The sequence below is a fragment of the Ipomoea nil genome, unplaced genomic scaffold, assembly GCF_001879475.1.
Source record: "Ipomoea nil cultivar Tokyo-kokei standard unplaced genomic scaffold, Asagao_1.1 scaffold2704, whole genome shotgun sequence".
NCBI lineage: Eukaryota > Viridiplantae > Streptophyta > Magnoliopsida > Solanales > Convolvulaceae > Ipomoea > Ipomoea nil.
Genome location: NW_017619132.1, coordinates 2,551,582 through 2,564,843, shown reverse-complemented (window position 1 = coordinate 2,564,843; position 13,262 = coordinate 2,551,582). Strand labels below are relative to the sequence as shown.

Sequence of the window (13,262 nt, the reverse complement as noted above, 5' to 3'; positions counted from 1 at the left end):
AGTGGTCATATCAATGTGAACAAAGAATAATTTGAGTCGGAATATTATTGTAATCTTGAATTAGTTGAGGCTTAATTTCGGGTAATTCATTATTGTCAACAAATACATTATGTTCATACCCGACAAACAATTTTATTTTAAAAAATGTAACAAATTCAAAGGTTTTATAATATTTTTTTCCTGCATTATTTGAATTCAAATCATGGCGTAGGGATTCAGGAAATTGTGTTTGTACGTATCTTCAGAATATATATATATATATATATATATATATATATATATATATATATATATATATATATTTCGGTCATCGCATGCACCATTTTTTTCGAAAAGTTAATTACTAAAATGGTCACTTGACTATAGCGAAATTACCAATTTAATCACGAGTTAACGGATGTCTAACGGCAAAACAAACGGAGGACCAAATTAGTTAAGATTTTTAAAGTTGAGGGACTTAATTGGTCAATGAAAATAGTCAAGGATCAAATTGATAATTTCGCTATAGTCAAATGACCATTTAGGTAATTAACTCTATTTAAAATAAGTGTAAAAAATTCAAATTATTCTTCTGAAAATTACCGAAATTTAAAAACAAAATAAAAATCATCTCACGGCCACATACATCATCTAAATGAAGAGTCTATATTTGTCTATAGTTTTTATGTGGGAAGATGTTCTCATATTAACGCGAATATTATAAAAATTAGCTATCTATGTCGACAAATAGTCCTCAGCAAACCAGGAAACTCAATCCTATCTTTAAACAAATCTTCTCAAAACCAAGTGGAGACACATACAAATACATAGAAGCCCGGCCTAATCATGCTAGGGCGAAATCTTAGTAAGAAAATATTTAATTTGTGAAAATTAAATTACGGAGTAGATTTCTTATAAAATACTTTATGCCAATTAAAATAAATACCCTCACGTAGACTAAGTCAAAATTAAGAATTTTCTATCCAGCACTAAAGTTTTAAATCATTTTCATCAAGTAAAATACGAAGCCCAGTCAATAATCAAAACTTGTACGTCTAGTCAATATTTTATACATTTATAATTTCAAATTATTATTATTATTATTATTATTATTATTATTATTATTATTATTATTATTATTATTATTATTATTATATACCATTGAGAATAAAATATTTAAAAGAGAAAATGATAATTTAGTCTATTAATTATACTTATATTATAAACTCAATTCATAAATTATTATCATATAAACACTTTTTCCTTTAATTGTGTGTAAAGTGACCATTTTAATCTACCAATAACAAATTTTGTTAATATAAATAATACATTTTAAAATTCTAAGTTAATAATTTCATTTTTAGTCTTAGATTTATATGTAACAATTCACTTTTAGTCATTTTTTTATTATTAAGTCATCCATATTTGGTCCTAGTATTATTGTGGCATGATCATTTTTAGTCTTCCATCAACAAAATTCTTGAAATGTCGTTAAATACAAAGGCATTTCGATCATTTTATACAAAGTGATTTGACCCTGCTATATTTTTTATGTATATATATTTTTTAAAAAAATAAGTAATTGGATACCGCAATGTCTTTGTATTTAATGTCATTAAAAAAATTTTGTTGATAGAGAACAAAAAGTGGTCATGCCACAATAATACTAAGATCAAATATGGATATTAGGATATAAAAAAAAGAGACTAAAAGTAGACTGTCACCTATAAATCTAGGACAAAAAATGAAATTAATTATTTTTTATTTATATCATTTTGTATTAATTAATCGATTAGGTTAGCATACCCATTACCAGGACTATGTGGTCCAATGGTACCCGGGTTGGACTTCCATTTGGAAGGTTGTAAGTTCGAGCCTCAGTGGAGGCGTTATTAGCTCTTTGTGTTTCAGTAGGTTGAGAAAGTATATGAACAGATACTACAGTGTAATAGAGCTAGTAGCATTCAAAAAAGGTTAGCATACCCATTTTTGGCTATTGGAGTGTAGCTAATACTTTAAAATTGTTTTTGCTTCCAAGTTCACTAAATATTACTGGTTGAAATAAATACTATGAATTTAAGTACTTTATTGTTTCCATGCCCGTAAGTTGAATTGAAGTCTTCAATCTATTAGCAATTTCGATTCATATCCCCATTTATAATTTAAAAAAAAAAAAAAAAAACAACGGTACTACTTTTTTTTTTTTTTTCCTAAATGCTATTGACTCTATTACATTGTAGTATCTGTTCGAACATGCTTTCTCAACCAAATAAAGCACACAGAGTCAACAACGCCTTCACTGAGGCTCGGTCTCATGACCTCCCATATGCGAAATATTGCATTTTTTATTTTCTAATTACAGCAAGACAACACAAAAAAAAAAAAAAAAAAAAACAAACAAACATACTAGATAATATACTAATATAAAAAAAAAAACTGATATGAAATAGTTTGATCACTTACAGAATGTTTGGTTCACATAATGAATTTTGAGGAAATAGGAATGCTATTACATAGGGAATATAATATGTAAGGAATAGAACATGAATTGTATTTTATTGTTTGGTTCGCTCAAGAATAGACTTTAAGAATTGTATTCCAATGTTTGGTTGGTTAAAGGAATATAAATGAAATAATTTTTAAAAGACATAAATACCATTGTTGGGCGTCGGCCAGGTTGGCCGAGTTAAGCCCCTGCTCGATTCGAGACGTGTTGCCGTGGCTTATCAATTATCATGGAGGGATATGGTTAAATGGTTAATGTCCACCTACTTATCACTAATTGATTTTTAAATAGGATATAACAACCAGATAGCCAAATAACTCTATAGTTATGCGTGTTTGACTTACAACAGTCATCCGATGGGTGACCCACTAGAAAGTAAGCATAGTGCAGCACTAATATCCATCAACTGATATCATAACCGAGGTCATGGGTTCGAATCAATGTCTTTCGCCCAGGATGTGGGCGTAGGTCAGGCCAAGTCCAGTCCCCCTCGGATGTGGCCAAGTCCAGTGAAGGATGTCCAGATAGCCAAAGAACTGAAGTAAGCATAGTGCAATGATTATGATATTATTATTTGTGATGTGGAAGCGTGAAATGCACACCTTTCGTACTGCCTGCACGTGAAGCGCACTGGAATTTAATTTTCTAATCTCAAAAATTAAAAAACCACTATGTTGCAATAATATTTTGTTTTGTTTTTTTTTTCTGTTTTTTTTTTCTTTTACAATGTCTCCTCCCTCATCCATATTAGATGAATTGCATAAAAAAAACTAAGAAAACTCACTGATGAGGGTGTTTTAAAATATTAGTTGAAATGGATCTTTCTATTCTCCCTCAAGACTAATCATATTTGTGTCAAAGTGGGGGATTTTGTCATGTCACGTTGGAGGGTGGAGAGTGAATAGAAAAAGAAAATAAGCAAGTTAGTTTTTTGTGAAGCACTAGAGATTTTTTTTTTTTTCTAATTTAGAAAATTGAAAAACCAGTATGTTGGGGGAAGATTTGTTTTGTTTTGTTTGTTTGTTTGTTTGTTTGTTTGTTTTTTTTTTTTTTAAATATATGTTCCAAGGTCTATCTCATCCACATAATATGAATAGCATGAGGAAAATTTCATTGATAGTGATCCTCTAAATTATTAGTTGAAATGTAACATATCTTTCTATTCTCACGGAAGACTAATCATATTTGTGTCAAAATGAGATTTTTGTCAGATCACGTTGAGGGGTGAAGAGAGAAAGGGAAAAAAAGAAGAAGAAAAAAAGCATTCAGTTCTGTTGTGATGCAGGTGCATGAAATGCTGTCAGGTTATGTTGGAGGTGTGGAGAGAGAACGAAAAAAATGAATAAAGAAGTCAATTTTTGTTGTGACGTTAGTGCGTGAAACAAACACCTTACGTTGCCCCCACGCGAAACGCACTGTAGTTGTTTTTCCTAATCTTAAAAAAAAAAAAAAAAAAAAACTAGTATGTTGCATTAAGATTTGAATTTTTTTTTTTGGGCGTCAAAATGAGATTTTTGTCATATCACATCGGAAGGGTGGAGAGAGAAAGGAAAAATAAAAATATGAAATAGTAGATAGTTTTGTTGCGACACGGGTGCGTGAAATGCTGTCATGTCACGCTGAAGGTGTGGAGAGAAAAATGAAAAAAAAAATAATAAAACAAAAAATATGAAAAAGCAGTCAGTTTTGTTGTGACTTCTATGCGTGAAGTGCACACCTTTTATTGCCCACACGCGAAATGCACATGAGTTGTTTTTTTTTAATCTGAAAAAAAAAACTAGTATGTTGCATTAATATTTGATTTTTTTTTTGGTGTCATAATTAGATTTTTTTTTTTCAGATCACGTTGGAGGGGTGGAGAGAGAAAGGAAAAAAACAAAAAATTAAAAGAAAAAAAAAACCAAAAAAGTAGTCAGTTATGTTGTGACGTCGGTGCATGAAATACTGTCAGGTTATGTTGGAGGTGTGGAGAGAGAAATGAAAAAAAAACAAACAAAAATAGGGAAATAAGTAGTTAGTTTTGTTGTGACGTCGGTGCGTAAAATGCACACCTTTCGTTGCCCACACGCGAAACGCGAAAAAACTAGTATGCTGCATTTAGATTTGATTTTTTTTTTTTTTTTTTTTTTTTTGGTATCAAAATGATATTTTTGTTAGATCACGTTGGAGGGGTGGAGAGAGAAAGGGAAAAAAGAAAAAATAGGGAAAAAGAAAAAATAGGAAAAAAGTAGTCAGTTCTGTTGTGACGCGGGTGCGTGAAATGATGTCAGATCACATTGGAGGTGTGGAGAGAAAAAGGAAAAAAATATAAAAAAAAAAAAAGGAAAAAAAAAGAAGTGCGTTTTGTTGTGACGTCAGTGTGTGAAATGCACAATTTTTGTTGCCCACACGCGAAGTGCACATGAGTTGTTTTTCCTAATCTAAAAAAAAAAAAAAAAAAAAAAAAAAAAACTAGTATGTTGCATTAATATTTGAATATTTTGAGTCAAAATGATATTTTTTTAATATCACGTTGGAGGGGTGGAAGGAGAAAGGGAAAAAAAAAAACAAAAAATTGAAAAAAAGTAGTTAGTTATGTTGTAACGTCAGTGCGAGAAATATTGTGGTCATGTTGGAGCTGTGGGGAAAGTAAGGGAAAAAGAAAACAAAAATATGAAAAAAAATAGTTAGTTTTGTTGTGACGTCAGTGCGTGAAATGTAGGGATGGCAATGTGCTCTGTTCCCGTCGGGGATTCCCGTCCCCGTAGGGGATGGGACGGGGACGGGAAAAAATTTTGGAAAACGGGAACGGGGATGGGGAATTTTTTAAAATCCCCGCCGGGACGGGGATACCCCTCCCCGCCCCGCCCCGTCCCTGAAAATTAAAAAATATATATATTATATATTTTATATATATATATATATATATATATATATATATTAGGAATTAGGAATTAGATTATTAGTTATTTAGTTAATTAGTTTTATTAGATTTAAAAATTAAAATTTAAAACACAGTAAATACTATTCTATTATTCAAACAATATGTATATATTGGATGAATTAAAATTTGGAATATATTGAATATTGATTACATTGCATGCACTGTGAATATTGAATGTGTATATATAAAATTAATTAGATTATTAGAATATATTGACTATGAATATCAATTTTTTTGTTTTTGTTTTTTAAAAATTGTATTACTTTTACACATTGATTATGGGTTGACCGGGGATGGGGTTTCCCCGTCCCCGCCAAATTCCCCGCAGGGACAGGTACGGGGAATTTTTTCAATTCTCCGCCGGGGACGGGGACGGGGATGGGGATGGGGTTGGGGTCGCGGGAACGGGGACGGGGAGTATACTCCCCGCCCCCGCCCTGCCCCGTTGCCATCCCTAGTGAAATGCACACCTTTCGTTACCCACACGCGAAATGCACTAGAATTGTTTTTTCTAATCTTAAAAAAAAAATAGTATGTTGCATTTAGATTAGATTTTTTTTTTTGTTTTTGTCAAAATGATATTTTTGTCAGATCACATTGGATGGGTGGAGAGAGGAAGGGTAAAACAAAAAAGTTGGAAAGAAGTAGTCAGTCCTATTGTGACGCGGGTGTGTGAAAATGCTGTCAGATCATGTTGGAGGTGTGGAGAAAAAAAGATAAAAGATAAAAGAAGTGCGTATTTTTGTAACGTCGGTGTGTGAAATGCACAACTTTTGTTGCCCACACGCGAAACACACATGAGTTGTTTTTTATAATCTACAAAAAAAAAAAAAAAAAAAAAAAAAAAAAACTAGTATGTTGCATTAATATTTGAATTTTTTTTAGTCAAAATGAGATTTTTATTTTCAGATCACGTTGGAGGGGTGGAGAGAGAATGAGAAAAAAAAAAATGGTAAAAAGTAGTCAGTTATGTTGTGACGTTGGTGCGTGAAATACTGTCAGGTCATGTTGGAGGTGTGACGAGAGAAAGGAAAAAAAAAGTAAGAAAAAATATAGTTAGTTTTGTTGTGACGTCGGTGCGTAAAATGCACACCTTTCGTTGCCCACACGTGAAACACACTGGAGTTGTTTTTTGCAATCTAAAAAAATAAAATAAAAATAGTATGTTGCATTTAGATTTGATTTTTTTTTTTTTTTGTCAAAATGATATTTTTGTCTGTTCATGTTGGAGGGTTGGAGAGAGAAAGGGAAAAACAAAAAAATAGGAAAAAGTAGTCAGTTCTGTTGTGACGCGGGTGCGTGAAATGCTGTAAGATCACGTTGGAGGTGCGAAGAGAAAAATGGGAAAAAAAACAAAAAATAAGAAAAAAAAAAAACAATCAGTTTTGTTGTGACGTCGGTGCGTGAAATGCATACCTTTTGTTGCCACACGCGAAACGCACTGGAGTTGTTTTTTCTAATCCAAAAAGAAAAAAAAAAAACTAGCATGTTGCAATAATATATATATATATATTTTTTGGTGTCAAAAATTAAACCCGCAGTGGGTCGGGATGGATTCGGGTTTTATGAACAAAACCCGCCTAGAACCCCACCCGACCCACCGTGTGTGTGTATGTATATATATATATATATATATATATATATATATATATATATATATAGGGAATGGATCAAGTGCGGGTGGTTCTTCACGTGCGGTTGTGCGGGTGAACTGACATTAAGCATTACACTGGCGCACTTTAAGTACACAACAGACGCACATTAAACACACAAACAAAAAACATTCAGAACACAAACTCACGCACCTTAAAGTTTCAACAACTCACATCACATTAAATACACACTCACCCGCACTGGAACACATACTTTCTCAATCTAAAGAAGCACACAGAGTCAACAGAGCCTTCACTGAGGCAAAGGTCACTACATGCCAACTGAGCACAAGGTGCTTGGCTACGGTGTATTATTTTTAGTTCTAAACTAAGAAGTTTATTTTTACAAAATTAACAATTTAGTTATTATATTTGAATATTTCTATTATTTTATGTTTTAATATAACTAGTGAATTTTATTATGGTGTAAGTAATTTTAATATATTTTAAAATATTGTAATAAGATATGGGTACCTGCACCCAGTGAAGTGGAGGTGGGTGGAGAAAATTAAAGTGGGTCGGGGCGTCGAGTGATAAATAATGTAGTCATCATAACAAACACACCTCTTTATAAATTTTAAGATAATTATTACTCCGTATATTCTTATACTCGAGCTCAAAACCTCTAATTAAACTAAGAGAGCCCCACATTATCTCATCTACACAAATTAAATTTCATTCACATTAAGAAATTTCGGTGAAGGGCAAAAAAATATAAATTTTCTTTAAATATCTATGATGGTATTCAATCAAATTAAACCTTGTTTGGATACTTATTGCTTTTGGTCCAACTTACTAAAATTATATATAACTAATTATGATACGGAAATTATATAAATTGATTTTGTAAATTTCTAGTTTCCATATATTACTTTTTGTTTATAAAAAAACAACATTCATTCTTAAATGGTGTTTGGTCGAAGGTACAACTGTTCTTCTTAGATTAACGTTTTAAAACCACAAAGATGTGATGTTTGTCGTAGATTTCCAAACAGTCCTCAACGACCCCATTTTGACTCTCTCTTAGCTTCCTCCAACCCCCGGTTTTGCAGAGAGAGAGATATCATATTGACTAATCAACTGTTTTAGTTATAGAGAGAGAAAGTGCGTTCTTATAGCACAGCTTGACTGACTTGAGCACTTGCCGGCCTCATCTCTCTCTCCTCTCGCCGTGATTTTTATACCATAAGTATGCATTCATTATTCATTACCATAAGCGTGTTGAACAGTCAAAGCACTACCGCATATTGTTTCTATTAAAAAAAGGCAAGTTTTATATTCTTCCATTTTAGTTCCAACAACAACAGCTGGAGTTTCGCAGGAGCAGATGATACAGTTGGGGAGATCCGAGGAGGTTGATTGAGGTTTTGGGTTTATGTGAATAAGGTCTGAGGTTGTTTATTTGGGTTGAATTTTGTGGAAAGGTGGAGTCTTTTTTGGTTTTGGTTCTTGCATGGACCACAGCTTGTGAATTGAGCCTCTGGGTATTTACTGTTCGTTGTGAACTATGATTCTTTTTGTGTTTTCTTGGAGTTTTATGATCTGAAAGTACTGAATTGCTGTGTTCTTTAATTGGGATTTTGGTATTCTGGCATGAGTTGTGATTGTTTGATGTTTTGTTTCAATGGAGCTTCTGAAAATAGGAGTGATTGAGAACCCTATTCTTGTGGGGTTGTGTTGATTTGTGGGTTTTGATTGGATTCATAGTGAGTTTAGAATGGGTTGCATCTGTGGGAAAGCTTCCTCTTCTGCCAAAGATAGGGCAGGGGGTGAAAAGAAGAGAGAATCCATCAAAGGATCATCGGAATCGGTCACGAAACGGGCTCTCTCTTCGAGGAGAGAAGAGAGCTTCAGGGTGAAAGAGAAGAAGGGAAAGGGTGATGCAAGGAGTGGATTGATTGATAAGAAGGCTAATGGGTCTAGAAGAGTGAGGGATGATAACTTTGAGTTGATCAATAAGAGTTCTGAAGTTATTTTCACATGTAGTCCTGGATGTGGAAATGTTTCCAAGGCTACAGAAGCGGAATTAGTTGCTGCAGGCTGGCCCGCTTGGTTTGCTGCGGTTGCTGGTGAGGCTATACTCGGATGGGTTCCTCGTAAAGCTGATACTTTCGAGAAATTGGATAAGGTAGCGCTCTGGTCTCGAGCACAATTTATTTAGTTTATGCAGTTTTTGCTATGCTCGTTCATGCCATCCCGAGTCTTTCGTTTAATCTTGTGATTGATAGCATGTTGTCCTATTATATCTGCACAATTTATTGAGTCCATGCCCTTACCGAACTGTATATCGACTCTGATTTAATAGAATTTTGCTTTTTGAATTCAAAGTTTTAAGTTCTCTTTATGTGTCAAACCATTTTGAATATTACTTAGAGGCTTAGAGCTACTTATTAGTTTTTATTTTGGGGTGGGGATGTGGGATTAATATAACCTACAAATAACCATAGATAATTTTCTCAATTGATTGTTTTCGTTGTTGTGAGATGGAGCTTTGTTCTTGCAGATTGGCCAAGGAACTTATAGCAGTGTGTACAAAGCTCGTGACCTGATACACAATAAAGTTGTAGCGTTGAAAAGAGTTAGGTTCGATAGTGCTGATCCCGAAAGTGTCAAGTTTATGGCAAGGGAGATCCTCATTTTACGAAGACTTGATCACCCGAATATAATAAAATTGGAAGGCTTGGTCACCTCAAGATCATCGTCCAGCTTGTATCTTGTTTTCGAGTATATGGAACATGACCTCACTGGATTGGCATCCCTTCCCGGTGCCAAGTTTACCGAACCTCAGGTAAATGCCTTTGTGCTCTTATTCTTCTATCACTCTTATTTGAGTGATCAGGGAAACCCGCAACCACTACCTAAAGGTGTGCACTGGGTAAACCCCGCTTTGTGACTCTAGCCGGCAAAGGACCACAAGGAGGTAAACCAGTCTGGGTTGCCTATAGGTGACCGACTCAAACCAAGAAGGCCAATAGACCGCTCCTGATGGAAGTCGAACTTGTAATCTTGTGGTTACTAAGTCAACATCCTGATCTATTGTCTTTCCGAACAGAAACCGATATTGAAGCATCAAAATGATTATTTCCTTCTCCCTAACTTTGTGGCTTACTATGAGCCTTAATTCTCATTTCTTTCTACTTGTTGTAGGTCAAATGTTACATGCAACAGCTATTGAGTGGACTTGATCATTGCCACAGTCACGGTGTTCTACATCGGGATATAAAGGGTTCAAATCTTCTAATCGACAATCAGGGAATCTTAAAAATTGCGGATTTTGGGTTAGCAACATTTTATGATCCGAAGCAAAGTGTTCCACTAACAAGCCGTGTTGTGACTCTGTGGTATCGACCGCCAGAACTTTTGCTCGGAGCAACCCACTATGGAGTCGGAATAGACTTGTGGAGTACTGGTTGCATACTCGGAGAACTATACGCGGGCAAGCCAATCATGCCCGGTAGAACTGAGGTACGTGCAATAACACTTGTGTTTATCATTTAGTGCTGCAGTTATCGTGTGTGTTTCTCGGGCTTTAAATGTAACTTTGCCTTGTAGGTAGAACAATTGCATAAAATTTTTAAGCTTTGTGGTTCGCCATCTGAAGATTATTGGAAGAACGCAAAACTACCTCATTCGACAGTGTTCAGGCCAATACAGCCTTATAGGCGGCGTATTCTCGAGTCGTTTAAGGATCTTCCCGCTGTTGCTGTGGAGCTCATGGATTCTTTACTTTCTATAGATCCTGAACATCGAGGAACTGCAAGTTTTGCTCTAAAGAGTGATGTAAGTTTCTCTTAGCCACGAAGCTTTTAGCATTGTTCAAGTACGGTTCGATAATTAGTGGGGGGGTCTGTGACGAGGGAAATCCGCACCCACTAGCCGAGGATGTGCACTGGGCCCGCCTTGTGATCCTCGCTGTCAATGGACCACAAGGAGGTAAACCAACCTAGGTTGTCCATAGCTGACTGGCTCAAACCAAGAAGGCCAATAGGCCTCTCCCGCTTGTAGTTACCAAGTCAACAGGCTGACCAACCTAGCTCTGGGGTTGCCCCTTTTTTTTTTTTTTTTTTTTTTTTTTTTTTTGTAATTTAAAATTATTGTTTCCCGTTTAACACTACTCTTTGACAGTTCTTCACAACAAAGCCATTTGCTTGCGATCCTTCCAGTTTACCAAAATACCCTCCCAGCAAGGAGATTGATGCAAAATTGCGCGAAGAGGAACATAGAAGGTAATTCGGTTAACATTTCAAAAATGCAGTTCTCGGTTTAATAGTGACCTTGCACCTCAATTTAAAATTCCCCGATACAGTTCATAGTAAACTGAATAACTCGAGTATCGAAAGTTTATTATATGTTGTCTTTCTCGCTTACAAAACATAAAAAATAATTACTGTAGGCAAGGAGTTGGAGCTAAGGACCAGCCGAAAGAACCTCGAGGAGCTCCAGGACCTGATGCAAATGCCGAGATAGCTAGGTCTTTGCAGGTATATATATAATTGGAGGGTTATTTCGTATTCTTGAATTAGAACCATGGAAATTTTTCGATTTGTGCTTGCTTTCTTTCACGGGGGTTATAACTGCTTCTTAGCTAAAGATATTCACGGTTCTGTATATATTTGATTTGCGTTTATTGCAGAGGAGGAAGGAAAATTCTAAGACCCGAAGCGAGCAGTTCATGAACCCACATAAAACTGCCGCTGGGTTTCCTATTGATCCACCGAGACCATCACGAGCTATAAACGAACCGATCAAGAATCACTCGGATCATTTTCCGCCAATAATTTCTCATTCGGGGCCTTTAGCTCCAGGAATCGATTGGTCAAAATCTGCAAAGCGATATGACGATATCTCCATTGGCTCTAGCAGGGCCGACCTGTCAATATTGTCCAGGCCCGTTTTTCCTGGAGACTCGCAAGATAGATTTGCTGCTTCTCAGCTCGATTCCTCAAACCAAATGGAAATGCCTGTGGAGTTGCTTGAAGCGGCTGTGAGGAGACAGGACCCAAGGCATTATGTGCAGAAGTTCGGTGCTTCTCGTCACGGTGGAAATGGAAGGTCCAAAGCCAAAGAAGCCGATCAGGTTAGTCCCCTCTTTTATTCACCTTATTTCACTCAAGAATAAGTAAATTTCCAACCAGAGTCGAGAATAGAAAACAGAAAACATGTTTACTTTACTTGCATAGTTTCCTATTTTAGAAACTCGATTCCCGGGAATCAATAATGCCTTAGAACATGATTAACTCACCACGGGTATTGATTACCTCGCGTTCGTTTGTGTAGCAGGGCCATGACTCGAACGGGAACAACATTCATTTTTCGGGTCCATTACTTGTTCCGTCGAGCAAAGTGGATCAGTTGCTGAAGGACCATGATCGTCGTATCCAGGAAGCTGCGAGGCGTTCAAGGATCGAGAAGGCAAGACTCGATAGAGCCCGGGCTCAAGAAATGCAAAGAAAAGCAAATTCTATATACAACTCGAGTGTGGGAGCAAGGTAGATTAGCAAAGATATATACATAGCTCAAGGAGAGACAGGGAGAGAGAGAGAGAGAGAGAGAGAGAGAGAGAGAGTTCTGTAAAAATTAGTCTTATGTATAGTTGTTGGGTAAGGGGTGACTCATCAAATTGTCAATCTCTTCATCTTCTTCCTCTTTGCAACTATAAGAGGAAATATAAATCAATATTTTGATATGAACACAACACTAGAGGCATGTTTAAATAGCCATCTATGCCCCCACTCCCCCCCCCTTTTTTCAGGTTGTTTTGTTGAGGTTTACTCTATCACTCTATTGCCTCAAATTTCCATGTTTGATGGGAACATGACTCAAATTTACCAGTTTTGTGACTCTAATCGACAAAAGATATCAAGATAAATCATTTACCCATTTTGTTACTCTAGTCTATAATTGACAAAAGACTTCAAGGAGATAAATCATTTACTTGCTTTGTGACTCTAAGTGACAAAAGACTTCAAGGAGATAAATTAATATAGTTTACCCATAGTTGAGCTTAAGCAATTCAGACTAATAAAGGGATGACTTGAAATGTGTAACTAATTTGGTTAAGGTTGCTTCTGGATATATATATTATTGGGTTCGGTTGATATTTTATTTTTAATTAGTGAAGGCTTGAAGTAACCTCGGTAAATTATTGTGTGGACCATGGTCCACACAATGTTATGTGGACCATAACAAAAAGTACATTTTT

At 35.4% G+C, this 13,262-nt stretch overlaps 1 protein-coding gene across 2 annotated transcripts; it reads left to right on the top strand.

Moving 5' to 3' along the window:
• The first annotated feature begins 8,119 nt into the window (after positions 1 to 8,119).
• On the top strand, positions 8,120 to 12,776 carry LOC109155917 (probable serine/threonine-protein kinase At1g54610). 2 transcript variants are annotated; one of them, XM_019303622.1, is made up of 8 exons: positions 8,120 to 9,188; positions 9,564 to 9,848; positions 10,208 to 10,525; positions 10,613 to 10,840; positions 11,186 to 11,286; positions 11,454 to 11,541; positions 11,694 to 12,137; positions 12,338 to 12,776. In XM_019303622.1, exons 1-8 carry the CDS (start codon positions 8,778 to 8,780, stop codon positions 12,551 to 12,553), a joined length of 2,091 nt encoding a protein of 696 aa, XP_019159167.1. In that variant the 5' UTR covers positions 8,120 to 8,777; the 3' UTR covers positions 12,554 to 12,776. The 2 variants fall into 2 exon arrangements, with proteins under 2 accessions (XP_019159167.1, XP_019159168.1); XM_019303623.1 differs by having other exon boundaries at positions 8,124 to 9,188; positions 12,341 to 12,776.
• The last annotated feature ends 486 nt before the right edge of the window (positions 12,777 to 13,262 follow it).